Genomic DNA, 26,601 nt, shown 5'->3' with positions numbered 1-26,601 from the left:
CTTGAGCCCCCAATGATTTGGAACGCTGTTAAGATACATGACCCACATGAGGAAGTATGGATATGATCGCCCTGCGACAGGAATGCTTGGATGGTTCCTTCGGACGTTGCCCCTTTGAAAATTGCTTGCGATAACACAATGTTGCTTCAACACTTTAACTTCCAAAATCTGTCCCAACCCAATATCAAATTCTCAGATCTCAGCCCCGTACACGTTCTGATTGACCTTTCCGCGCTGCAGCCTAACGTCGACCCAGACAACGCCATACGTCTTATGCAGCGAAAACTCCTTGTTCATGCTCAAGGGGTCCATCGTGAACGTTGACCATGTGCCCGAAATGTCGCTGCGGTTCGCGCTGCTCCAGCTCGACAGGCCTGACGCGCTGCTAGTCGCCGTGCCGAGGCGCATGCGCGGGGCCGCGAGCGACGCCGGCGTGCGTGGGGGCAGCATGCGGCCCGTCCCCGGGCGCTGCTGCTGCTGTTGTTGCGGCTTCTTCTGATAGAGACGCTCCTGGTAGGACACCTTGCGATTGATCAGATCCACTTCTTCGCCAAACTTCTTGGCGCGCGCCCCCTGTGGCTCTGACTCCAGCTTCACTTCTTCCACATCTGGCTCGTACTGGAAAGCTGCCTCATCATTCTTTGCACTGCTGGTGCTCGTCTCCTCATTCCCCGTGTGCACACCGTTGTTGGCACCTTTGCCGGACGAAACAGACCCTGCCGACCGAGTCTGCGAGCGCCAGGAGGGGCCGTGCCTGACGATGACAGGGCCATAGGTACCAAAGCGCCCGGCCTGCGGGGAAGGTGGTGTCTTCCTGGCAGTACTGGGTCGTGAGCCAAACAGGCTGGACGAGTTGAATGCAGGCGAGAGGGAGAGGTCGAGCGAGGCGCCACTCTTTGATGCAGACATCTTCTCTCCCGATCCATTCGTATGCTTCAGCGTGCCAAAGGAGCCCTGGGAGGACGTGTCGGAGATATCGGTTAGCTGCGCCGTCTCCTTGACCGCCTTCCGCAAGACTTTGGTGAAAGGCAGAAGATCGACCTTGAGAGCGTGCTGCATGACGATTAAGCCCAAAAATCAATAAACTGAAGAGCAATCGAGATGGGCAGAGAGGCTCACCCTAACAGCGATCCCTTGGCATTTGAATCCAGGTGAATGCTCGGATCCGATGCGGATCATTCCCTGCACCACACGCCATCCCTCTTTCTTGGCCATGGAGATTGCCTCTTGCACCTTGGGATGCAGCGGTCGAGGATTCGGGTTGTTCAAGTCCTCTTCGCGCATGAACATTGTACCAACATCGACCTCTTCCAGATCAGCATGAGCAAGGACTCGCCGCCTGACAGTTGGCGCGGAATTAACATTACCCTCCTCGGCATGGAGCAGCTGGACGAGCGTCACCTTAATGTAGGAGCAAATGTCATGCACGGTCGTAACTGTGATGGCGCTCGGAGCTTGACTGTACGCCATGCTTGCGACAGTAGCGGCGCTGCTCGTCTGGGATGTCTCCATCGTTCCCGGACGCTTAAATGTCCGGTACGATGAAGAAGGTGAGAGGCGGGCCTTCTCGCTTAGTGCCGGGAGGCCCTTTTCTGCGACCCCAGCTTTGTCAACATCTGCGTCCGAACGCGCACCAGATTTTTCGGATAGCAGCATTGTATCCGATGATACCGCAGCATTTGCTTGCTCCTTTTCCCTGCCTTTGCCAAGCTTATTCTTCATCCAGCTCCCCACTTTCTTTGGTGTGAAGGATGACTCGTATTTCTCCATGAGCGCAGCCGCCTTGTTGTTGAGATCTTGCATTGACAGCTGCTGATCGATAGAGGCGTCTTCACCCCTTTCTGCAAGAACGTGCAGATCGCCAATCGATTCTCCGAAGAGATGCGAGAAATTCATGCTCGAGCCAGACAAGATCTCCCGCACCTCCTCATCATCCATCGAAGGCAGCTGCTGGCTTTCCTCTGGGCGCAAAACAAGCAGAAACGGTATCACCGATGGAATGTCAAAGTATGCAGGCTTTGGCAGGTGTAGCTCCACTTTCAGATCTCGCTTGAACATGGACCAGTTCCCCTTGGCCCACCGTGTCCTGCCGGTGTGGCAAGCCCAGCCCGCGCAGAGCTTTGACCCAGGCTCGAGCAAGAACTTGGGCGAGATAATAGGTGGAAGCATTTGCGGACCCGATCGAAGGTTACCGGGCTCTCCCAAAAAGATGAAAGGAATTTTCATGCTGTATCGGCAAAAACAAAGCGGGCTCAGCTGCGTAGGCACCTTCTTGATCCATGCAGACACTCACCTGTCCCCTTTATCACGCTTTTTCTCTTTCGACTTGGACAGCTTCGGCACTTGGTTGTCCTTTGGGGCGCTTCCATCAAACAAGTCGAAGCAAATGTTGTACCAAACACCAAGGCGTGTGGACTTTGTAAAACCTTTTGCAAGGGCCTCTTTGACCGCAGCAGTGGTAGATCGATCCCGCACTTCTCCCTTCCACGGTTGCTCAGTGAAAGTGTCATCCGTAGCCTCGTAGCTGGGTGGCAAGGGCGTAGGCTGGTGTACGATCTTACCGTCCTTGTAGACCGAGGAGACACCGACAGGAAGATTAATATCGAATGGAATCTCGACGAAGTAGTCGTTGCGCTTGTCCTGCGGCGCCCACGTCGGATCTCGTATTCCAGTCCGCGGATCGTGCGGCGCAAGTTTTGGTTTGGTCTGGAATTTTCGAGGGTCATAGATATCCACTGTCTCGAAGATCTCGCGCTCGCCATGCTTCACAGGCTTGGTTGGACCTAAAGAGCCCTCGATGTTTGGAGAAGGCGAGCTGCAGTGGGCAGAGAGCTGAGTGCATAGGCAAACGAGTCGAAGGTCAGTAACGCGCCATCCAACACTGCCAGTTGCACGCCACGACAAACCTACCCTGACAGCCAGCCACTTGCCAGAATATGCAGGGATGCGCACAACCCCTCTGATGAGCGGAGCCCGTCCGATGAAGACGGCCCTATCGAGCATGTCAAAGCTCTTGGCAGCGAGCTCGACGCTAAAGTTCGGCGTGAACGTCTTGATGCTTATCTCTTCGTTCCTCCAGTCGCCCCGCTCGATAAACTCGCCCTGGACGGGTACGCCGCGCTGGACGCGCTCGCGCAGATCGGAGGACAAGCCGTAGACTTTGCTCTGCAGCCTCGGCCGCGGGACGGGGACGCGTGGCGACCCACGCCCATGCTCGTCAAGGGCTGTACTGCTCGAGGAGCTGTACAGGCTCGGAGGCGGGTGTATGCCCATGCCGGAACCCCTGGCAGACATCGTGCTCTGAGATGGGCTATGGAACGCACTGCGCTGCGCCGAAGGTGGCGAAGCAGGGTCATCACGGACGTGCATGAGCTCGCTGAGCGGTGGTAGCGGTTCAGCGAGCTGGCGCTGGTGGCGCTGCAACTCGAGATCGCGCATCGTCGCCTCGCCCGCTTTCTCGAGGTTCAAGTAGAGCCCCGCAGACGACGGAGAAGACTGACCGATGCTCCCTGCGTCCATAGCCAGCGTTGCAAGCTTTTCGCCAACCTCTGACGCCGCTGCTGCTACTACTTCCGAAGCTTGTTCTGCGTCCGAGTCCCAGTCCTCCGGCTCCTGCTCTCCTTCTTGGCCGGTGATAATCTTCCCATACTCGAGGCCGGCCGCAGGATGTTGGACATCCACCCGGCTGCTCGCGCCTGCATTGGCGCTGGCGCTAACCTGGTGCAACAAAGAGGTTGTGCGTACCGGTGCGGTAGGCGGCTCGGCGGTACTATTCTGTGCAGCCACCTCGTAAACCGGCGGCAGCAAGGGAGACGGCCCAAGCCCGAAAGCCGCAGCGGCGGCTGCAGCCGCAGCCGCAGCGACATCCACACCGCGCTCCGGCCCAGGGAGGATGCCCGATACGAGATACTCGGCGGCAGCAGCAGGGTCGATGGGGAATATGTCTCTTGCGATCTCGCCGCGCACGCCTTCGAGGTACGACTGGTGCTGTCGAGCCGTGTAGAAGGGGATCGGACCACCGGTAGCGACACTTGCTGCGCGCACACGGTCCGCTTGTTGCTGCAGGTCCTGGTCGAGGGCCAAGTGCTGGTCCGAGAGGCGCGGCTGCGACATGCGCAGCAGGCGCTCTTCCTCCAGCTGGTGCAGGTCGCGCAGCTGGAGGGGCGAGAGGATCGGCTGCGGCTGCATCTGTGGGGAAGAAGCGGCAGTGGCGTTTGAAGACTGTGAGGGTATGGAGATTGCCCCGGTTGTCGTGGACGGTCGGACGCGAGAGGTGAGAGCTGGCATCGGCGTCAGCCCTCCGTTCGTGGCAGCCAGCCCGGCAGAAGAGCCTGCTGCGTTGCCATGTATCATACTCGGCGCAGTTCCCGGCGGAATCGGCTTGTCGCTACGCAAAGTGTACTGGCACCTGCCTTCGAGAGCAACAGGCGGCTGTGGAGCCACTGCGGCCGAAGCATTTGCGCCACCGCCACCGAGACTCAGAGCAGCGCCTGCACAAGCGCCTGAGCTGGTGGCGTCCGTGCTTTGCGATGAAGATCTGCCGCTCGCCGCTGACGAGGATCCGTGGCCCGAAAAGTACGAGGGCGGCTTGCCGTACTCGCCGCTCGAAGGCGGACGAGCTTCTGTAGGCGCTGTGCCTGCGCTTGCATTGGGCATAATGCTACCATTCGAGGCGGCGGACAGAGCTATGGTGGCAGGGTGAGAAGACGGTTGCATCAATGTAGTGGGGTTGCCGTCCCTGCTGGTGCTGCGACCCTCCGCTGCGTCGCTGATTGTCGGCGGCCACGCTCTCGCGGACGCCGCTTGACTGTTCGGAGCTGCTACGCCTGCTGCTGCGGTGATAGTTTTCGTGGTCTTCGGCGCCATGCTGGGCTGCGCTGCATCAATAGCGCTCGGCGCCCGACTGCCAAACGCGGTTGCAGACGCTGAGCCGGATTTTACCGCAGACACGGACCCAGCGCCCGCTGCACCACCTGCGCCTGCAGAGGAAGCAGCGCGCGAACCAGCCGCAGTCTCAGATGCGGACCCGATGGCGCTGCCGGACCCACTGTTGCGCCTTCCCGAATCGCGATCGAGCCCTTTCGTCGCGGCCGCCGCAGCTGCTGCGAGCGCCGAGTTGGGGCCGGTCATGGAGAAGCCATCCTTGCTGCTGCTGGTATGCTGTGTGTTGCTGGACGAGAAGGACCCGCGCTGGCTGCTACTGTGCGAGTGTGAGAGCACGGATGCATGTGGTATAATGCTGGGATGCAATACTGGCTGCTCCTGCTGTATGGGGTGCCATGGTTGCTCTGCTGCAGCCGCTGACCGGGATCCAGTGCCTGCAACCGTGCGGGGTTCGAGGATAAAGATCTCGCCGATTGAAGTCAGCGAGGGGGCAGTCGTTGGCCTGTACGACGCAATCGTCGCCAACTTTTCGGGCGACTGCATCGTGGTAAAGCTGCCTTGCGGCTCTGGCGCTTCCTCCGTTGGCGCCTGCACCATCGCGGCGGTCTTTCGCATATGCGCCGGCCACGCGTAGTTGCTTATACCCTCCGGTGCAGTAGCAGAACCGGGGGTACTGGGGGCAGGTGAAGTGCGGTTATCCGCAACAACGACGGATGTGCGACCGGCTCCGCCCTCCGAGTTTGGGCTCGGTGCGGAGGCGCTGGGTGCGGCATGGAACATGTGACTGGCGGATGTGGGCGACGTGCCGAGGCCGTAGTCAAGCACCCTTCCTACCATGTTTTGCGCAGAGGGCGAACCGATAGCAGCGCCAGAGCCACAACCGGAGCCGGAAGATGTGCCAGGACGCGCGCGGGGGGACGTGCGAGGTCGGCTGCTGGAGGCCAGGTCGAAAATCGTTGAGTCGCTGTCTGACGAGACAGATTTCGGAACGGACATGGTCGGCGAAATCATGTGACGCTCGTTTCTCTCTCCCTCGCCGTCGCGTTCGCGTTTGTTCGGATAGTCTGATGACCGCGTCGAAGGCGTCATAATCGTGGCGGCGTGCGGGTTCGCATTGGGACTTGCTTGCTTGAAAGCGGTTCTGGTATCTTGCATCGCCGCTGCTCTACCTCTGGCTGCTGCTTCAAACTCGACGCCGTCCTTAGAGGGAGATCCCATGGCCATGCCGATGCCCAATTCCTCATCCATCCTGGGCGAAGCGAGCGCAGACCCGCTGCATTTGCTGCTGGCCTGTGATTGGGCTTCTGCTTGAGTTTGCGGCCTCGCGTCCTTGACCTTGATCTGGATGTGCTCCGTGCCGCTCGAGCCGCGTCTTCAGTATGTCTGCTCGAACTCTTGTGCTCCTTGCGGTTATGAAGAGCTGGGCGGCGCGCTGGGGAATGTGGTTGGGCGATGATGGAGTTGATAGACTAGTTTTTGCTATGATTGATCCGATGACCCCGACGCGCTCTGCGTGCGTTCTGTTGTTGCGTTGCCAAAGGGCTCCATTTCTTTCTTTTCCCCTTCTTGATTTCTTTCTTTCAGCACACGTGGCTTTTGCCACTTTGTCATTAGGTAAGGCAATGAGGTTTGCGTCATGTCACGCTTCTAGCTGAATATGATTGAACCAAGGCTTCGAAATGTCATCGCTCTCGCCTCGTCCCGCTTTCCCCTCTTGCTTACAACCTTGATCGGTAATTTCTCGCAAACAACATCCACGTTTCCTGCTTCGGTAGCATCTTATCGCGTGGACTAAAGCACGACTTTGGCCTCTTGTCCCTGATCCGCCGCAGTCTAGCGCAGTGGTGAAAGCGGTCCCCGCCCGACTTAAGGGAATGGAATTGGAATCAAAGGAAGAGCATTGGATGTGTTTACTCCCCAGAATCGAGGGGGACCATGTTTGCTCAGACCCACATACTCTACGTACCTTCATTTGGCTAATTGCTTCTGGAAAGCATTCGCGAGCCCCGGGACATGACATCCTGCTTCCCACCCAAGTCCACACCGTCTGGCGAAGGTTAATAATGGTGCGAAGGTGGCCAAAAAGCACATATGCACTCTCCGCACTCCTTTTCGTCAGTGCTGTGACAGGTGAGCTACATATCCTTTCGTGGTCGTGTACGTACAGCGTGTCCTACGACCTTGGCCCTTGGTAGATCTCCCGTATGTGATATGATTAAGGCGGATGTGCAAAAATCAGCCTGCGCTCACGCTGGGCGCGGTCGCGTCCTGTGTGATGCATGCGAGACTCATTGATCGACCATAATCGTGACATGGCGTGACTTGTGGACATGCTCAGGTCCAGATTCTATTGATGAAACAGCTATGTACCTACATACGCACAAGGGATAGTATGCAGATTGTACAAACGAGCTTACGGACGACGAGCTCCTACAATCGGACGGTCGCACCGTGGCCCAGCCAGAGACACATCATCCATATCCCGCCTCACCATATCAGTGGTACATTAGCCATTCTCCATTCCATCCTCCCCTTAATTCACAAGGCTCTTATTTTGACCGTGCGATTGAGCACACTGTTTGCTCGCTGATGCGTGGAGAATGTGAAAGGAGGCCAAACGTGAAGGGGATCGTCCCTCCCATCACCCGCTCCGGGCTCTATAATAGTTAGCGTATGTACAATTTGTGAAGCCACTTCACGCTGTGGTTTTGCCAAGAAGAGCTGCTGGGGAGCAATGAAGGCAACAAGCCTTGCAAGGAGGGCGCAGAAGAGATTGTGGATGTGTGCAAGAGGAACGGTACGGTGTACGAGAGCAAGCATACCATACCATATCCTACTGCAATGAGCGCAGGTGAGTGTTTCGCCCATCGCGGCGATCCCTCCCATCCGATTCAGTCGTGGCTTCTTGTTGTCTTTTCTTTTTGCTGTGTGGCTGTGCATGGCGTTAGATGAGCAAGAGCATATGGATACAATGGCTCTTTCCCACATGCAAAGGAACAAGCAGGCACGCAATCGCTCCCCACAGCCACAGCCACGGCATACAAACTCGACTCTGCAGCGATCAATTGTCAGAATTCCGCGCAGTTTAGAGGAGATATGCCGCTATTCCGCCTGAATGTTGGGCAAAAATGCAACTCATCCACTCATTCCTCACAGAACATCTTGAACAGAGCACCCATGGAAACAGAGAAAAAAAGGATCTCTTCGCCTTCAGCCAGGAGTTGTGCAAAATCAAGAATGGTTCCGAGTCAAACATTCTATAAGAGGTGCATCGACAGAAATTTTCGACTTGGCTCTTGTTTGTTGGTCCTCATTAGATTGCCTCACATCTGGGCTCGTTCCCTTCAACGTTTCAGTGATATCTGGAGCATCTGAGCGAAAGCTTGAAGCCTTATTTTCTTCCTGCCCCAAGATCGATATTGACGCTGAAAGTAGCTCCGCCTCACGCGCTCATCAGGACACAGAAACCTTGCTGGAAATCCCCAACCCGCCTGCTGCTTCGCAGCTCGCTTGATGTTTCGAGCATTCACCGGCGAGGTTCTGTTATCGGCGAGTCTTACGGCAATGAGGATTGCATTGTGAGCAATAGCAACCCAGGCCTCCATGTGCCGCTGTATGTGCCATATGTAAGCTCAGTTGCGCCAAGCGCGGAGCGCCTTGGTCCCAGTCACCCGGACCGCGCAGAGAGCACCAATAAATCTGTGTGACTTAGACTAGGAGTGCCTGAGCGTGTTGCTCGCTTGAGAGCTTTCGCAAAAGCGATGCCATATCATCGAGATACATTTTATCCTATGCAACCGGATCGAACGTTGTATTGCTCACGCGCCAAGGCAACGGAGATGTGAATGGAATGGGCATCGCCGCGCCATTAATGCTAGGGTTTACGAGCACATAACTAGCCATCGAGCTCTCGTGCGCATTCTCAAAGACGTCACATGCTCTCTGGCAGACCCGCAGTCGATTGGCTCGAGGATCTGCGAGACAAATGACTGAAAGATCCCAAGGTGCGGAGAATATGGCAACCGCCATGGATGCGGCGCTCTCACTGCGTCTGCTCAAACGTAAAACCCGACGTATATTGGCCCAAGTACCTAAAAGGTGGGAAAGTCGGGTAGTAGACGGGTCCTCAAGCGAAGAGTAATACCATAAGCCAGGTACTTGTCATCTACATGTATTGCGGCTGCGGCTGGGATGCCTAAATGACGCGCATGACGCGGGTAGGAGCAGCATGTGGATGCCTCGCGCGCTTCACTCTTCCGACTTGCTCGACTGCAGCTTGGCGTAGAACGCGTCGCGACGCTGGACAGAGGGAATGTGGACGCCGTACCTGAGCAGTGCAGAAGCGATGCAGGCAGGCGGGAAGGGGGTGGAAAGAGAGAAGGCTCGGTCAGCGTCTGTGTGTAAAATGCTTCGGAAACGAGATGTAGCCGCAGTCATCGACCTGGTGCCATTGCCATTTCCGCTAATCTCGTGACCCAACACAGCTCAGCGGCGGAGTACCCTCGATACGACCTAGTCGCTGCCTATTGCCCACTGCCGTATTTTCTTCGTGCGCTGCCTGTAGCCGAGCGCCGGCGAGCTGACTTGAAATGAACAAACCCTTTCCCATCATCGAGCACACAGATCCAGCGAACAACCAGCGCTCGCTGTGGGCAATGCCTGGCTGGCACTGGCATGTATCTGTCTTGCCCTCCCATGCCTTTCGTCCGAATTTCAGTTCCTCTGGAGTCCGATCATTGCCTTTCCCTTTATGGATAGCAGCGCCTGCGACTCATCAAGTGCTCTCCTTTCTCTTCCGCATAGCCTTCCTGAATGACCGAAATAAGAGGGGGGAGGGAACAGATGAAAGTCAAGACGCACCAGTATGCGTAGCCAAGGGCGGTGCCGCCTCCGAGCGCAACGGAGAGATCGAAGATGAGCCTCTTGCGCAGCTTTCCGGTCATGGCAGGGAGAGAGGCTGCAGCTGGCATTGTGTAAAAGTTCCGTCGATCTGTTTGTCTGAGGTTCTGGTTGTCAACCGACGAGAAGAGGGAGCGAGAAAGGGATGGAAGCAACCGAGATGGAGGGTCAGCTCAGCTCAACTCATGATTCGGCCGTGCGGACTGGCCACGACGCAGCAAAGACAGGGCGATGGTATGCTGTGCTGCTCACCTTATGGACTCGCTACTCCCGATGAAGATGCAGAACGAAGTGGATCGCTGCCGTTAGAGGATGTAGACTTGCGCGCGAGTATAGGAAAGTAAAGAGTTGAAGCGAGGCGAGGGCGACATTACAGCAGGGCGTAAGAGAGAAGCCAGCAGCTGACGGGCTTGGCTGGTTGGGCGGTGAGAAGGGGGGGGATGCGTGTGCGTGTATTTACAGGTCGTACCGCGCAATGGGCCAGGCGGGCCGGCGATCACAAGCTGGACGCCGCGGGTGGCACGGCCTTCGACGATGATGCGATGATGATGCTGATGATGATAGGGCGGTTGGTCACTGGCAACAATGATGGTGATGGTGCTGCTGCTGCCCATTATCCCGCATGGCCCAGGGAAGCACTAGAATCGTGCGCCAGGTTTAACAAAAACGAACGGCGGATCAGTGAACGGGCAAAGTCGGCTCGAAGGAAGCGCCTTGTTGCCGCTCGCAGCATCACCCCAGCGGGCTCGCCCTGTCCGAGAGCGACGTATCGAGCCCCCCGCCTGCAACCCGTTCAAACGTGCCCTCTACGCTTCTCCTGCGAGTAGCAAGTAGAACGGAGGTGGACGAAGACGTTGATAACCAAGGAAAGAGGCACTCTACAAGATGGCCTATATCTCTATCTGCAAGGCGCTCTACGACTACGAGGCGCAAGCTTCGGATGAGCTGCAGCTGACCGAGGACGAGCACATCTACATCCTCGATGCCTCCGACCCCGAATGGTGGAAGGCAAAGCGTCGCCCGCCGATCGACCCATCCTCCGGGCAGCTGCTCCCCTTCCCCGCAGGCGTCGAGGAGGGCCAGGTAGGCCTTGTGCCGGCCAACTATGTCGAGGAGTCCGAGCCGTTGCGCATGAGCCGCGCCCTGTACTACTACGAGGCACAGAATGACGACGAGCTCGCGCTGCAGGAAGACGAACTACTCAGAGTATATGAGTACGAAGGAGAGTGGCTGCTTGTCAAGAAGCAGGGGCATGATGAGCTTGGGACGGGAGAGGGGAAGCTCGGCTTTGTGCCGGCAAACTATGTAGATGAGGTGCGTGCCGCACTGTGGGCTTGCCCACTTTCTGCGCTGTCCGATAGCTGACCGGCCATTTGTCCATCTCGAACTACTCTAATTGAGCAGGTCGCTGCGGTCGATGGTGGACCAACACGGGTTGATACCAGTACGGCTGTCGCCCAGGTCCGGGACGACGCTGAGGACGAAGACGAGGAGGAAGACGCTACAGCGGGGGCCATCTCCACTGCGCCTCCAACGCGCACGATTGCCGTCAAGAGCGCCGGAACGGGACCGACCGACAAACCGGACGACATTGACATGTGGGCCATTGCTGTGAGTCAGCGGTGCGATGACAGCGATGCAACACGTGTGGCTGACTCAAAGGGGGCTGGTCTTTGCCCAACACAGGCTCTAGACTCGAAAAAGAAGAAGAAGAAGGGCACGTTGGGAATCGGCAACGCATCCCTCTTCTTTGCCTCGGAATCCGACAAAACGCCTGTGCAGAAGATCAGCGTCCTGTCCATCACCTCTCACTCTGTTGAGAAGGGCAAGACGCTGCACATGAAGCTCGACGACGACGTCGATGCAGAGCTGGCGGTCGAGGTCGAAGGAGGGAAGGAGTTGACCTTTGTCGCCAGCAGCAAAGGAGACGCGGAGGCGATCGCAAAGAAGCTGGATAGTAGCAAGGCCGTCGCCAGGGAGGCGGCACGTAACCCACCACCTGCCAAAGCTGCAGCAAGCTCGGCGAGCCCGCGCAACCTGAGGAGCCTGCCACCGCCGCCAAACGGAAGCGCAGCGGCGATGCCTATGCCCGCCGCGCTGTCCGCCCCTGCAGCTTCGCCATCAGTCGGGCTTCTGCCTCCACCGACACGCAAATCAGGCTTGTCTCCTGCTCCACCGGCAGCATCTCTAGCAGCTGCTGTGCCAGCGCTAGCACCGGGTGAAGAGCATGCGATCGCGCTGTACGATTTTGAAGCGCAAGGCGACGACGAGCTGAGCGTTGCTGAGAACGAGAAGGTCATCATCGTTGAGAAGGAGAACGATGATTGGTGGAAGGTGCGCAACCAGCATGGCCAGGAGGGCGTCGTTCCCGCCAGCTATGTCGAGGCCATCGCAGGCGATACTGCTGTCAACGGCTCCGCTGCTGCTGCTGTTTCTGGTGCGGACACCTACGAGGATGACGAAGCTGCAGTCACGCGAGAGGCCGGGGAGGAGATGGCTGCAATTCAAGCTGCTGAAGCGGAGCGTCAAAAGGCGGCACGCATTGCAGACATGGAGCGCCGCAAGGCGGAGTTGGTGGAAAAGCGTAGGCGCGAAGAGGCGGAGGCCAAGCGCCGCGAAGCACTCAAGGCGCAGCCTGCTCCCGCCGTCCCTGCCAGCGAGGGGCGCAGCAGATCCGACCGCGACGCGCGTGATGGCGGCAACATCAAGGTCCCTAGCGGCAAGAGCGCACCAGAGCGTCCGAAGGGCGTGTCTTCAGGCCGGGCCAAGCCCTCCGCGAACAACACGCGAATCTGGCATGACAAGTCCGGCCAGTTCAAGGTCGACGCCGAGTTCCTTGGTTTCAACAGCGGCAAGATCCGGCTGCACAAGATGAACGGCGTGGTGATCGAGGTGGCCATCGAGAAGATGTCGGTGCCGGATATCCAGTTTCTCGAGGACATCACTGGCAAGCGGCTAATGCCGCACGATGACGACCTGCCGCTGGATCGCGCCCCGGATCGGCGGAGGCGCGAGAGGGAGGCGACGTCCCGCAGCAGCCGCAGCGGCCAAATCATCGATCGGCCGGATCGCGAGCAGGATCCCCGGCGCAGCAAACGGGAGGTTGGGTGCGAGCGCGAGCGCGAGAGAGAGGCGCGGCGCAGGCAGGACGGCCGGTCTCGTCGCAATGTTGACTGGTTTGAATTCTTTCTCGCTGCCGGCGTCGACATGGATGACTGCACGCGCTACGCCGCCGCTTTCGAGCGCGACAAGATCGACGAGGCCATCCTGCCGGAACTGGAGGCCTCTACGCTGCGCAGCCTGGGTCTGCGTGAGGGAGACATCATCCGCGTCAGGAAGCTGATCGATCGCAAGTATAGCCCCAAAGTGAGCTCGAGCTCATCGAAAGCCAAGCAGATCAGGGCCGACGAAGAGCTGGCAAGGCGGATCCAAGAGGAGGAGCAGAATGCCCGCCGAGGCAAGACAACGAGCCCCGCTCCGCCTTCGCTCTTCTCTGGTCCTGATGGCTCGCTGAAAAACAACACGCGCCGAGGCAGGCCGACGCCGAGCAGCAGCAGCCGGCAAACAACCATCGACTCTGCTTCGCTTGCGGCGGCATCCGAGTCGCTGCGCATCAATAATGCATCGCCAATCCCGCGCAACGCAACCACCAGCCCCGAAAGTGGACGTAAGTCCGCCGCACCCATCGCAAGCGGCTTTGATGACGATGCGTGGACGCCGCGTCCGCCTAGCGCAAAACCAACAACGCCTGCCGCCCCTTCATCGGCATCTGAAGCCGTAGTTGCTCCGCCACCCCCGCCGCCACCAGCTTCAGCAGCCGCTGCCCCCGCCCCGGCACCGCCAGCCGTGTCGGCCCCAGTGCCACCTGCGGTGTCTGCAGAGCCGTCCAAGCCCGTTGCAGACCCGAACTCGGCTCTGTTCGACAAATTGGCGGCCATGAAACCTGCGGCACCCACCAATGGCTTCGGCCGACCCGGCGCGGCACCAACGAACAACGCCATGATGGGCAGCTTTAACATGGGTCCTCGCGGGCCTCTTGCGCCTGTCCCCCAGAACCAAGGTCTTCTGCAACCGCTTATCCCTACACAGGGAACCGGTCAATTCGTCCCGACAAGGCAAATGGGCATGCAGCCGCAGATGACCGGTTGGGGAGGAGGCATGCAGCCACAGCTGACCGGTTGGGGTGGCATGCAACCTCAACAAACCGGCTGGGGCGGTATGCATCCGCAGGCGACGGGCTTCAATGGTATGCAGCCACAGCCAACAGGATTCAACGGCATGGGTGGGGTGGGCATGCAGTCGATGGCTACTGGGTTTGGACTGCTGCAGCAGCCGCAAACTCCGTTCGGCATGCAGATGCAACCCACCGGCCTTGACATGCAGCAACAGCCGCAGTCAACATTTGGCATGCTGTCAGAGCAGGCGCAAAAGCATGAGAAGGAAAAGGACATGACGCCGTCCAACATTTTTGCCCAGGTAAGCCTTCACTACAATCACTTGATCAATGGAGACTGCATGCTCATTAGACATCTCCGGGTCACAGATGAAATCGGGCGAATTCGCAAGAGACGGAAGTAGTGGAGCACAGCCGGCTGACAAATACGATGCCTTGCGAGGATTCCAGACTGGCAGTGTCATGTATCCGCAAAACACTGGCTTCTACGGATGAGCAACTTTTGGCTTCGACATCAGTGGCAAATGCGTTTCTGACTAGAAAGAATGTGATGTAGTATACAGAAAATCACCCGCACAATGAGGGCATGCAACCCCATGATGGCGATGATAGTTTCTAACCTGGTCGCGCCTGTTCGTGACCTTGGGCATGACAATAATCCGCGCACGTGTCGATTCATGATGACGACACTTTGGATAGGAAGCCGGCGACGCGCGAGAGGTCCATTTCGGCGCCATCGCTCTCGATGGCGACGACGAGGTCGTCAAGAATCTCCAGGACGCGGTCCTCCTCGACGCCACAGCACATCGCGACAACTTTGCGGCATTGCGCCTCCTTCGTCTTGGCCTCCTGCTGCACCGCCGCGATGCGCTTCTCCAACGCACCGCTGGAGCCGACGAGCCAGGCGTACAGCCAGCGCAAGCGCACGAGCTCCTTGGCAGGAGCGTTGCCGCCCACTTCGAGCGTTGCGATTTGCTGCTCGACGAACGCCTCGTTCGCAGCCGCGCGTGCGCCGGGTGCGATCGCAGCTTCGCGCAGGCTGCCGATCATGCGCTTGAGATTGGCGATGTTGTTCCGATGCTCGTCGCGCTGCGCGACTTTGGCTTGGACCTCGCTGAATATCCGTCGGCGGCTCGCGAGGTCGCGCGTCGCTCGCTGTAGCTGCGCCTGCGCGGCGGCGAGCTTCTTCTGCTTCTCGGCCATCTCGACCTCATATACCTGCTTGACTTCTTCCACAGCTTTTTGGATCTCTGCGAGCGTCGAGGTGAAGAATGTACAAACAAAGAAACATCCAGTCAGCATCTTAACACACCAGAAGGCAAGCACGTGAGCCGCGCACACTCACCGCCAAGGACGTCCTGACTCCTTTGCATGGGCGGCCGCGGCGGCTTGGCGATTGCAGCGACGATATCGTGCGCACGATGATTGGCCAATTCGCCCGCCAGCTTTGTCGCCTCCCCTTCCGCGCTACCGGCCGGTGCTGCTACCGCTGGGTCTTCTCCCTGCTGCTGCTGCTGGGCGGCCGAAAGATGCTGCTCGAGCCCCCAATCGCTCGGTCTAATGCCAAAGTGGTTGACGATGTCCTTGCGTGCACGTACCTCGAGCAGCATGCGCACCATGCTCGCATTGCCGATGCGCGCAACGATGCCCAACGCTGTCTCCCCGCTCTCGTCCTGCGCGTCAATCAGCGCTGCTGCGTCGCGTTTGGAGATCGGCATTGCGGACGCCCCTGCAGCCGCGGTGCCTTTCACAGGCTGCTGCTGCTGTGCCTGCGCGAGGTACTCGAGCACGCACGCGAGGTAGTACCTCGCGGGTGCGGCGCGGCCCTTGAGTGCAGCGACCATGGCGATGTGGTGCAGGATTGTCCTGCGCTTGTAGTCGCCCGTCATGAGGCTGGGCGCGAGCAGCGCGAGCACGCTCGGGAAGGTGCCCGCCTCGTAGCTGTTCGTGACGAGGACGCTGCGGTGCAGCGCCGTCTCGCCGGCAAAGTTACCGGCATGCACGTTCGCGCCGCCGTGCTCGACAGGCCGTGCGAGCAATGTGCGCAGCAGCGGCAGCTTCGATAGCGCCGCGGCCCAGTGCAGCGGCGTATGGCCGTGGTCGTCAATGACAATGTTGACCGACACGTTCGGGTTATCCGGATTCCCGAACGGTACTCGTGATGCTGGTGCTGCTGATGATGACGAGGGTGTGGATGCTGCGCCGCTCTGCCCGTGCCCGAGGGAGATGGCGGCGGACATGCGCCCGAGCAACTGCTTAAGGTCGGACTCGTGATCCCTGCCTGTCACATCGTCAGCCCCGTTGCGTTTCGCGGCGGCGGCGCCTGCATGTTCCTCTTCCAGGAAGAGGTTCGTGAGGATCTCCTTGAGCGGCCGCTCCTGCGCTTCGTCTACACCCTTGAACGCCTGCGCGCGATCGGCGTAACGCGCGCCGCTACCGCCGTCACTGCGCGCGAGGTGATCTGGCGGCCCGAGGACGATGCGCGCCGAGCGCGCATGGTGGTGTTGGCCGCCATAATATGTGCCATGTGCACCGCCGAAGCGCCCATGCGCACCAGCCAGCGCGGCGGGGCCGCCAGACGCGGCCCGCAGACAGCCACCGGCCGGACCGAGGTTGTTCAGATCCCGCACGGGCGATGGGTTCGCGATTGCGTCTGTATTGCTGAGTAACACGTTGTCTTCGGTCGCTGCGGCCACTACCGAGTCCGGCCCGTCGACTTGCATTGCCTCGTGATCCCTGCTGACACCCGGAGCGGTGAACCGCGCACGTTTGTTTGGCGTAAAACTTCCCGCTGCTGCTGCTGCTGCATTGTCCTCTCCCGCCGACATGCCTGAACCTGTGCCGGTGGAGCCATTGGCGACGGATGTGTCGGTGTCGTTCAATGAACCTGCTGGCGGTGGGGGCGGCCGAAGCCGAAGAAACCGAGGGGCCTGGCTCGGTGCGCCAGCCGTGCCAGCTGAAGCACCGGGACCGTATATGCTACCGTTCTCCATCGTGATGACCGATGGCGAAGTACGCCGTGGTTCCTGCGATGTTGTGTCTGCGTCGACATCTGTCGCTACCCCTGCCCCTGCCCCTGCCACTGTCACTGTCACTGCCCCTGATCCTGTCGCTGCCGCTGTTCCAGCTGCGGCTCCTACTCCGGCTACTGCTCCCGTGCCACTTTCTGCGTCCACGGCGACGTCGACAAGAGTGCTCCCTGCAGCACTGGACGCGGAATGGATATTGTTGAGACGCTGAGCAGACGGCGCGTTCGGATTGGGCCGCTTGCCTTTGGGTGCGGCCGTCAGGTTGGCTGCGCTTGCTGGATCGAATTCGAGAACTGGCTTGAGCAGATGCGCAACATTGTACGCAGCAGACAGCTCTTGTGCACGTTTGAGTGGAATCCTGCCAGTAAAAACGTGGACAGAAGCGAGAAGAGGGGGGATATCGCGTTTCAGCCACCCTCGCGCTTTCTGCATTTGGCTGATTCAGAAGCGAGCAGCGCGACTGACCATGTACCCTGATACTTTCCATACCCGCCCTGGACCTTTTCATGCTCGCCGGTGAGGATCTCTTTTTCAAGAATCTTGGTTCGGCGTCCCTTTTCTATCCCGGCGACCTTCAGGATCTGGGTGGCGTTGAGGAAGCCGTCAGCTCTGCGGCGCATGACGGCGATCCCGCGGACGGTCAGCTCGTAGACGGGCACAGACGAGTACGTCGCGAGGTAGACGCGGGGTGTTGGGCCTGTATGCTGCAGAGCAATAGGTGGCGCGGGGATGAGTGCTGGAGCGACTGTTGCGCCTGCGTGCTTTGCAGCTGTCGCGCCATTGACGACAGCTTGCGAGCAAGGGGAGTCGTCGACGTCCATATCGCCGCCTTGTTGCTGATGCTGTGTGCTAGCCGCTGCCGCTACCTTTGCCTTGTCCGCTTCCGAGATGGCTGGCGGTCGCGGTACCGATATGGCGGATTCCAATTCTGTGGCCGCCATAGTTGTAGCGGGTGCTGCCGGCCTAACCTAGGGTAGGGTCGGTGAGGGGAGGCGGCGCGAGGTGGTGCCCGGGGGGAGGTTCGTTTGCCCGCTCTTGAGTAGATATGCGGGGAGGGGGCAACATCCGATGTGCCTCCGAGGAGAATGTATGCTGGCGTGCCGAGTGGTGCTGTGCTCGTTGCACGAGCCAAAGGTGAGGGATGCCAAGGTATGCGAACGAGAGAGACCAGACTGAGAAAGGAGAGAGAAGGTGTTGGCCGCCACGCCAGACTGCTGACTGGAGAACGCGCCCGCGTCTTGCTCTCAGTCTCCGCGCGCGTCGCATCCATATGCACGAATACCTGTAAACCCACGCGTTTCCCCTCTCTACGGTGGTAACTATCATACACTACCACAGATGCAGCAGAGGACCCGCACCACGCAGTTGTAGGCATACTATGAAGGTGGTGTGCACTTGGCAGGCAGGCTCTGTACAAACGTTGCGTGGCAAGCGTCAGCCATGTCGAGGCCTGGACAGACAGGCTGATTCTGGTGTTGTAGCCTCGCTCTGTCGCTCTGCTCTCCCTTCTTTCGATGGTGTTAGCTCGACATGAATATGTCTCCGCTGCTGCCTCTTGCAATTCTGGTTCAAGAAGCCGTGCACGAGGCACGTGGCATGACCCGTCTATAGATAAATGTATGCTGCGTACATTGTTCAGATGATGTGGTTGGTGCTTAAGAGGCGATGGTCTTACGGCAGTGCCTTGGACCGCTGCTCGAGCCACCGCTCTACGTCCCAGCCCTTGAAAACGAGGTTCAGCTCTCTTATCGCGGAGTCCTGCGAATCTGCGACACAGAGAAAGACAGCGGGAATCAGCGACGGCATGATGTTTCGGAAGGCAGGTAATGCAATGGACGAACCGCTTCCGTGGAATCCGTTCCTCGTGTCCCCGAGACCAAAGATGGCTCGTAGGCAATCTGGTTGTTCCCATTTCGCTCTAACGAGAGTGTGATAGCAGCCACATGGTCAGCCTGGCCTACCCCTCTGGCTTCACCGTACAGCTGCTGCATTCTGCTATGCACCTGTACGCTTTCGTCGGGCCTAGCATGGCACGCCACCGTTTGATTACGTCTGGGCCTGCGAGAGCGAGCGCGATCGACGGCCCGCTGTAGGTAGAGAATACGCATCAGTCCAGCTGTAACAGAAACCCGGTAAATACCAAAGAGATCCTCACCTTGTCATGCCCTGGATCAAGCGATCGTAGTAGAACCTCCCCTCGTGTTCCGCATAGAAAGCCTTCGCGTCCTCCTCCTTCCAGAACAGTCGTTTGGTCCGCACAATCTCCAGTTGCGCTCGCTGGATGTGCTTCATCACAGCAGAGACGTCTGGTGGGTATGACACCAGCGTCGGTTTCAGCAGTGCAAGCGTCAGCTGCTGCTGTGATGGTGGGGGTGGCGCTGTTGCAGCGCTGACAGTGACTGCCCGGACCATCGCTGTTCGCAGCATGTTTGCAACCTGCCCGCACCACTTGGCTCCGCCAGACGACCGCCTACGGCTCTGCCCACTGAACGGGGGACGCTGCCCGCGTGGAACGTGCTCATGACCTATGTCCGTCGCAGGCCCATCGGGTTCGGGAACGTTGCTGCACAAGCCGTTGCCAAATGCAGGTGTCCAAGATGGAGAGAGCGAGCTGCGAACCGGCCACATCTCCAAAAGTCTGCCATGCGATGGTTCCGCGTCTCTTCGCCATCATCGCCTCTTTCTGGAGCCACAAAGGCTCTCCACTTGCCTTTCCATTCGTTGAAGGATGAGCGTGGGGTGAGCCTTGCAAGTCGCTGCACCACTGCATGGTTCACAGTCTGGTTGGAGTGGCCGAGCCTCTTGACCTCGAAGCCCGACTTTCCCCCTCCTCCTGTGATTCCAACAGCGCGCTCGGTCGCAACTCGCAAAGGGAGCTCGCGCGCTCAGTGTCTTCCTTCAATATTAACAGTGACGGTGCAGATCTGCGGCACCCTCGTCCCTGGTTGCTTTTCGCAGACACGGCTGCGCCACGGATCACAGAGAGACGTGAGCGTAACAATTTGAAAAGTCACTCGCACCGCCAACGAAGGCACCTGACAAGAAGCGGGCAGGATGCAAGACCGTAACAACACAACCGCCGACTTGCGGACCAACTTCCTGAAGAGTCGCTTGGCCAGGTTGCCACATCTACCAGCCATCGCTCCTGGTTCCGCAGGTGTGTGTGCGATGCATGAACTTTGAGAATATCATACAGGCGCAAAAGTTCACTCTCAATATATTTGTATCCGTTTCCCCCTCCCGCTTTGCAACACCACCTTGCCGCGCAGCTGACCTGGGTTCCCAGAGCTGCACAGCACCCAGCCTGCAGTCCGCGGCAGATCCAATGCAGCAAGATGACGCCGCAGATGGCGAAGAAGGTGACACGTTTGGTGCGATGCCTCCCCCGCTGAATATGAACCCGCGAGGATCAAAGCTCCGCCATGTCGCACAGGACGATTGGAGTCCATTGACCGCGGAAGGCTGCTTTGCCGAGGCGCTAGAAGTGGACGTGGCATATCCCATAACCCTTGGGTCCGCCTCGGCTTCTAGTAGCAGGGGGCCATCGGGGACAGCCGTTTCAGCTCAATCAATGCTCCAGGCCTCTGGGTTAAGCGATCATGGAGTCTTTCGGGTTTACTACACACCGCCCATCTCACCGTCGTTGCGAGTAAAGCAGGAGACGGCTGGGAAAAAACTTCCACCACGGTCAGCTGGTGGCAGCAGCGGAACAGCAGAGCTTTCCAACGAATCTGTAGGCGTGATGGCGATCAACGGAGCATCGGAGGCTGCTCTGCTTAATTTGGAGCCGCTGGCGTTGGAAGACGATGAAGGTGAAGGGTCATCCTCACTAAACCCGCGACATGCAGATGATGACCCGGGCACGGTATTCTTCTTGATTCATGGCGCGGGTTTCAGCGCGTTATCCTGGGCGTTGATGGCCCGCGAGATCACAAAATCTACCAATGGCGAAGCTGGGCTCATTGCAGTCGACTGTCGCGGGCACGGTGCGTGTTCCTTCCTGATTCGCCTTCTTCCTCACAATGAACTCAAGTCAAATCGTTACATTTGCTGCCGCGTTTGCAGGACGAACACGGCATCCGGATCACCATTTACCGCTGGACATGTCTCTGGATTCGCTCACAGCCGACATGATCGGTGTGCTGCGTGCCCTTTATCCCTCCCCAAAAAAAGTGCCGAACCTCGTCCTGGTAGGGCACAGCATGGGCGGCTCCGTAGCCGTTTCGCTCGCGCACGCGCTGCTGCCGTCATTCGGAACACCACCGCCGATCCCCAGCGTGCGCCTGACCGGCGTCGCCGTCCTAGACGTCGTGGAGGGGACGGCGATGGACGCGCTGTCAGGCATGGAGGGTATCGTCAAGTCTCAGCCGCAAGGATTTGTAAGCGTCGAAGAAGCGATCCGCTGGCATGTCGAGAGCAACACGATCCAGAATCGCGAAAGCGCGCGCAGGAGCGTCCCGCCGCTTGTCGTGCCGAATCCGCACTTCAAGCAGGAGCAGTCGGCGGAAGGGCTAGTTCAAGAGGAGGAAGTTGAAGAGATACTGGAGGAGATCCAGGAGAAACGCTTGGCAGACAAACCGGCGTCCAATCCACATGATTCAAGCGCGAGGAGAGCGAGCAAGCACCCGTACATCTGGCGCGCGGACCTGCTCGCCTCCGCGCCATATTGGAGCGGCTGGTTCCAGGGCCTCTCTTTGCGCTTTTTGGAGGTACGGTGCGCGCGGCTGCTGCTTTTGGCCGGCGCAGACCGGCTGGATAAGGACCTGATGATCGGGCAGATGCAGGGAAAGTACCAGCTCGTCGTCTACCAAGACGTCGGGCATTGCCTGCAGGAGGACGCGCCTGCGCGCACGGCGCAGACGCTCATCGAGTTCTGGAGGAGGAACGAGAGCATCAAGGTCAAGAGGATTGTACCTGGTTCAGGCGTCAAGGAGAGTGTGAGGTTGCACAAGGTTGGGCAGTAGCATGTCGAGTTCACAAGAATGATGCTTGCTTGTCGATCGCAATCTATTTTTAGCCTAGGTATATTACTGGGCGTCTTGCAGCATTAATAAGTTGAATTCCATGATGGTGAAAGGCCTTGACCCTCTTTTACATCCTTCCCATTACCTTGGCAGCTTCTCTTTACGCTTGCCCTTGGCCTTCCGGTCGGCATCGCGTTTGTTACTCTCCTCCAACTCGACGGCCTTGCCCAGCTCCTTGTTCAGTTTCCTCGGAGGCTGGACGACAAAACAGGCTGTGCCGAGCTCGTCGGTGATGGTCGTGACGACGTGCCAGCAAAAGTGGCCGTATAGCAGCGCGGTGAGCACAAGGCTGACGTACACAGCCGCACGCGTCGCTGCCTGCGAGTGCTGGATGAGCGGCGTGGGGAGTTGCGCGTCGATGGCGCCGAGTGCGCTCCATACGAGCGTCAGGTTCCAGAAAGGGAAGCGCGCCTTCGTGACGTGCGCGACGATGAGAAGGCCGACATTGTACGCGAAGCTAAGCCCCCAGAAGATGCAGAAAGGGATGAAGGCTTGTCCGTCGGCGATGATTCGCGCGTCTTGTGCCGTCAGCCAAAAGATGTTGATGGCCACTTGCAAGATGAGAGGCAGCAGGCCGGCAGCGGGCGTCAGTGCCGACTGACCGCGTTTGCTCCGTGCGGCAGCCACATTGGAGTAGCTGTATAGGACCAAAAGGTAGAAAAGTCAGCACAGCTCTGGTCCTCGGAGGGGGATCAGCGGTGGGGGTACATCGTTCGAACTCACCTTGTGATGACATTCGCAAAGAGCCCAGCAGCCCCAAAGGAGAGGAAGGCGTCGTTGAGCGGGAGGTTCCAGTTCTTGAGCGCGCTGTTCCTGACAAAGCTCGCTTCGCTCAGGCCCGTGACATTCAGCACGCCTTGATCCCAGAAAGCGGGCCCGCCCAGTAAAGCAGTGATCACGTAGATGACGCAGATCATCAAGATGCCCTCTACGGGTCCTGAAAATGCGGAGAGGAAAAGTGTGCCGGTGTGATACTCCTCCCAAGTGGTGAGGTAAAAGTTGGAGAGCGTCGCAACGAGCGAGGCGATGGTCCAGTACGAGCGACCCAGGTTCATGGCCGCAGCGCACAGGAGGCACTCGAGCGTGGTGTTAATTGCATCGCAGCCGTGGTCGAAGAGCTCGCCCAGGGGCCCTGCCATGCCTGTCCGGCGCGCTTGCTTGCCGTCGATCGAGTCCAGCGATTGGTAAGCGAAAAGACCGATTGCCCAGCTGCAAGCATGTGTGCCAAGTGAAATTGTCATGAACAAAAGCACTTCCCAAGCATGACCACAAAACGTGGTAGCGACTCACGTGAGGTAGACCCAGTGCGGAAGGCAATGGCTGTGATCGCTGGCTGTAGATCCGTGCGTAATAAAGTTCCAAAACCCCCAGCCAGCTTCATCGACCTCGATGCTCTTCGGCAGGCCATATCGCGCCAGCAGAGGCCGGACAGGCAGGCCCAGGGTTAATACTGCAGCACCAACGGCCGCTGTCGCATTTGCCGCAGAGGTGTTCAGGCCCTCTGACAAGTTCAAGTCGCGCGCAATGGCCTGCAGGCGGGCGTCTGTGCCGCATTTGAGCGCGCCATCAACGGCGAGAAGAGTGATGAAGTTGAGAAAAACTAAAGCCAGGCCGGAGAGCGTGATGGTGTTGGGTGCGACGCTCTTGGGGAAGAACGAGACAAGCGCGTTCCAGTAGGGCCCTAGGATGTACTTGGATACGAGGGACTTGTCCGTGCCGCTGTACTTATAAGCATGCAGCGCGGGGCGCCGCGAGGCAGAGATGTAGGTGAAGAGCGAGGGTGCCATGCTTGCAAGCACTACGTGATCGCCGCGAAAACAGAAGGAGCAGACGCACGCCAGCTGCAGTCACGACACACCACGACGCTGAGCTGGCAGCAGCGAGTGAGCAAAGGGGGGAAGCAAAGCAGGGGGTGAATCCCTGGCTGGATCCGGCGATGCCTGTCACGACAAGGACATGGTGCTTGCGTAAGGAAGGCGACCGCCCGACACCTTCCTTTTTTTTCTCCCTTTTCGACACGTGCCATCATCCTCGTCATCACATCGTGTGAATGGGAATCAGAGAGTTTGTGACGTAAAATATTACGTAAGCATTGAGTGAGCAGCAGCCCACCACGCCTCAACTACCTGATCAGCCATGTGGGGCGGGCATGATCGCGTTCAGTGGAGGCATCGAGAACGAGGGTCTCGAAGCGTTCGAGTGCAAGATGAACGGCGATGTGCGCTGCGTGTACATCGGCAGCAACCTCTCCGTCGAGGAGATGATGAAGCGGGAACCGAGACCGCTGCTGGCGAAGCTGGAGGATGATCTGAACTCGAACCAGCTGGTAGACTCTTGGAGAGAGATCGAAGCGCGGCCGAGGCTCAGGCCGCCGTACAGCTAGTATATTGGTCCGCTGGTATCTACGGCCAGGCGCAAACAGGAAGGTGATTTCGATGCCCGAGGCTCAAGAGGGAGTACCATTAGTATTGGTGAGCATCTTACAGCAAGCTCGAGAGCAGCGCCCACGCTGAGTTGTTTCGCAAAGTCCTTGATCACGCAGGCAGCATCCACAGTCTGATCGGCGGGTTGCGCGAGCTAGTGTACGCAGCGGTCGAAGGCGCAGTGGCCAAATTCAGTCAGCAAGCTGCGAGAAACAATGCTTATCGGCGCATCCAAGTCAACTGCAACTGCCCCAGCCACCTCGACACAGCCAAGACGTCTAACATCCCGCTTGAACTCGCCGCGCAGAGACCGGCAATATGGCCGCACCGAAGTGTCAGGAGAATTGTAGCAAAGACAGTTGTTCTCCTCGCTCAGGATGCGCCGTGGGTGCCGGGGAGCACCGTTGTGGTGACCGTTGGCACCACTGCTCGGTAACTATTTGCAGTTCATGCGCTGCAGGTGAACTACATTTATATTTACCGGCGCATAGCCCGTCGACAGTGATAAACAGCTCACTTTCCCGCGAAGAACTTGGTTTTGAGTTTTTCAATCTTATGCCGTATGCTGAAGGACAGTTGTACGCTGGTGCCAGAGAAGCACGTTGTGCAAAGGTCGATGAGGAGGAAGCACTCGCAACTCACACGGTACAATTTTCAGCGCAATCTTCATGCCCGGGTAAATGCAGATGCTAAACGGCATTCACTGGAAGTCTATTTTCGCAGCCTTGCTATCGCCGTTACCCTGTGCGCATATGCGGTCATCGAGCGTTACTTTGGCAGCGCAAGCGGTGCACTCAGCGGTGAGGTCGCCTTGTTGCGCTGCTGGCGGGATAAGCGCATCTTATAATGAGTATCTGTATTCAGATGCAGACGACGCAGTCAGCATCATTCGATTGACCCGGTATGCATTTCTTACGCTCGCTTAGTTTTTACGAAGGGCTCCCCGACAAAAGCCAACCCCAGCCCCTTGGTGATTTGCTCGTCCGTCGCGTTCGGCAGGCCGTACGCAGGCACGGCAAAGGCTTTGATCGTCTGGAAACAGCGACGCAGTGCCGCCACGAGTTGAATAGGTAAAAGTGCGCCGTGGGGCTGTTGAGACGCGTTGAGAGTGAATTTGAGCTGTGGTGAAGAATCGATAAAATGTCCCAGGGTATTTGCCAGTGAGAGAATCACCTTGACGTGATTGAGGGGGACACGTTCCAATTCACAAACAGCCCGTTACGGGGCACACTTGGTCTGATCAAAGAAGGACTGTGAGAACTGTAGAGCAAGTTATTCCACTACTATCGCCGACTAACTCTTTTCCTTCTACGCAAACGTGATGATTTCCGCGAGTTCTTCTTCAGTGAGCTGCATCTGTCTGCAGCTGAATCTCGCCAGGTCCGGGAAACCTGGATCAGCCCCGATGATAACATTGTGCTTCTTGGCAAGCTTTACCGCTTATCTACAGCGGGAAGTCACATTTTTAATGTAAGAAATGTTGCACCATCAAGGCCTAGTCGACATACAATTGTGCAGCGTCGTCGGGTCAGGAGCATGAAGGCCAGCGGCTGCGTCTGCGACCTAGGTCAGCGGCATCAGCTGTTTCGTCCGTTCCGAGCGAGTAGCACCCGAAGGCCTCTCCCATCTGCACAATTCCAAACCAGATGGGAGTTTCGAGGTGTTAATATATATAAGCGTCATGAAGAATGAATGGCTAGGACGGAAAGGGGTACCGGAAACGCGTGCATCGAGAGCTACTCACGTCACTGTTGACTTCAATCTTTGTCGGAAGGTTGCGGGCCATGTTGCTGATGTTTCTCGGCCTAAACTATCTGTCTGCAGAGACACCCCTCCCGTCTCCTTCTAGGTCTTCTGTCTCATCGGATGAGGAAGACTGAATTTAGGGAAAACAGGAAGCACAGATTGAAGGGGTGTGTTTGGACAGTATGATATGAGACAATGGTTTAAGTCAGACGGTTGGGTTGCCGGGTGGCGGAAGGGATAAGGGTGTAGAAGGCGATCGAACTGAAATTTGTTCTGCGCTTCCAACGCCACACACTGGCGCAATGCCCGGCGGTGCCAATCTCGACATCCGCGAAATCCGCCCCGCTTGCAGGCTCACTGCAGTGACAAATTCTTGCCTGCTGTCGCCACCCCACGCGGTATAAGTACCCAAGCAAGTAATC

General features: G+C 58.2%; 9 protein-coding genes across 9 annotated transcripts; 4 read left to right on the top strand and 5 right to left on the bottom strand.

Moving 5' to 3' along the window:
- K437DRAFT_273217 (uncharacterized protein) lies at positions 1-6,316 on the bottom strand. Its single transcript, XM_013388895.1, has 4 exons — positions 2,911-6,316; positions 2,294-2,832; positions 1,120-2,227; positions 1-1,053 (listed from the first exon to the last, which is right to left on the bottom strand). The coding sequence occupies exons 1-4, from the start codon at positions 6,130-6,132 to the stop codon at positions 193-195; spliced, it is 5,730 nt and encodes a 1,909-aa protein (XP_013244349.1). The 5' UTR covers positions 6,133-6,316; the 3' UTR covers positions 1-192.
- A 277-nt stretch (positions 6,317-6,593) lies between these two features.
- Positions 6,594-7,184, top strand: K437DRAFT_76181 (uncharacterized protein). Its single transcript, XM_013388894.1, has one exon. It carries the CDS (start codon positions 6,759-6,761, stop codon positions 7,077-7,079), a length of 321 nt encoding a protein of 106 aa, XP_013244348.1. The 5' UTR covers positions 6,594-6,758; the 3' UTR covers positions 7,080-7,184.
- Positions 7,185-8,879: 1,695 nt separating this feature from the next.
- On the bottom strand, positions 8,880-9,887 carry K437DRAFT_255237 (uncharacterized protein). The gene is made up of 2 exons (XM_013388893.1): positions 9,745-9,887; positions 8,880-9,211 (listed from the first exon to the last, which is right to left on the bottom strand). Exons 1-2 carry the CDS (start codon positions 9,852-9,854, stop codon positions 9,133-9,135), a joined length of 189 nt encoding a protein of 62 aa, XP_013244347.1. The 5' UTR covers positions 9,855-9,887; the 3' UTR covers positions 8,880-9,132.
- A 464-nt stretch (positions 9,888-10,351) lies between these two features.
- K437DRAFT_273215 (uncharacterized protein) lies at positions 10,352-14,552 on the top strand. Its single transcript, XM_013388892.1, has 4 exons — positions 10,352-11,097; positions 11,188-11,394; positions 11,470-14,259; positions 14,327-14,552. Exons 1-4 carry the CDS (start codon positions 10,669-10,671, stop codon positions 14,450-14,452), a joined length of 3,552 nt encoding a protein of 1,183 aa, XP_013244346.1. The 5' UTR covers positions 10,352-10,668; the 3' UTR covers positions 14,453-14,552.
- On the bottom strand, positions 14,473-18,114 carry K437DRAFT_233807 (uncharacterized protein). The gene is made up of 3 exons (XM_013388891.1): positions 17,452-18,114; positions 15,303-17,344; positions 14,473-15,207 (listed from the first exon to the last, which is right to left on the bottom strand). Exons 1-3 carry the CDS (start codon positions 17,925-17,927, stop codon positions 14,633-14,635), a joined length of 3,093 nt encoding a protein of 1,030 aa, XP_013244345.1. The 5' UTR covers positions 17,928-18,114; the 3' UTR covers positions 14,473-14,632.
- Positions 18,115-18,657: 543 nt separating this feature from the next.
- K437DRAFT_222259 (nucleoside diphosphate kinase) lies at positions 18,658-19,398 on the bottom strand (the record flags this gene model as incomplete). Its single annotated transcript, XM_013388890.1, has 4 exons — positions 18,658-18,752; positions 18,828-18,904; positions 18,990-19,073; positions 19,142-19,398. The coding sequence occupies 4 exons, from the start codon at positions 19,396-19,398 to the stop codon at positions 18,658-18,660; spliced, it is 513 nt and encodes a 170-aa protein (XP_013244344.1).
- A 429-nt stretch (positions 19,399-19,827) lies between these two features.
- K437DRAFT_76113 (alpha/beta-hydrolase) lies at positions 19,828-22,021 on the top strand. Its single transcript, XM_013388889.1, has 3 exons — positions 19,828-20,143; positions 20,256-20,972; positions 21,052-22,021. Exons 1-3 carry the CDS (start codon positions 20,041-20,043, stop codon positions 21,948-21,950), a joined length of 1,719 nt encoding a protein of 572 aa, XP_013244343.1. The 5' UTR covers positions 19,828-20,040; the 3' UTR covers positions 21,951-22,021.
- K437DRAFT_233798 (uncharacterized protein) lies at positions 21,984-23,944 on the bottom strand. The gene is made up of 3 exons (XM_013388888.1): positions 23,301-23,944; positions 22,734-23,219; positions 21,984-22,647 (listed from the first exon to the last, which is right to left on the bottom strand). Exons 1-3 carry the CDS (start codon positions 23,795-23,797, stop codon positions 22,092-22,094), a joined length of 1,539 nt encoding a protein of 512 aa, XP_013244342.1. The 5' UTR covers positions 23,798-23,944; the 3' UTR covers positions 21,984-22,091.
- A 215-nt stretch (positions 23,945-24,159) lies between these two features.
- K437DRAFT_262029 (uncharacterized protein) lies at positions 24,160-25,499 on the top strand (the record flags this gene model as incomplete). The annotated part of the gene is made up of 4 exons (XM_013388887.1): positions 24,160-24,392; positions 24,497-24,865; positions 24,925-25,109; positions 25,360-25,499. 4 exons carry the CDS (start codon positions 24,160-24,162, stop codon positions 25,497-25,499), a joined length of 927 nt encoding a protein of 308 aa, XP_013244341.1.
- Between the last annotated feature and the right edge of the window lie 1,102 nt (positions 25,500-26,601).

The sequence above is a fragment of the Tilletiaria anomala genome (genome assembly GCF_000711695.1).
Source record: "Tilletiaria anomala UBC 951 chromosome Unknown K437scaffold_21, whole genome shotgun sequence".
Classification (NCBI taxonomy): Eukaryota; Fungi; Basidiomycota; class Exobasidiomycetes; order Georgefischeriales; family Tilletiariaceae; genus Tilletiaria; species Tilletiaria anomala.
This window is presented reverse-complemented; position numbering and strand designations above follow the sequence as displayed.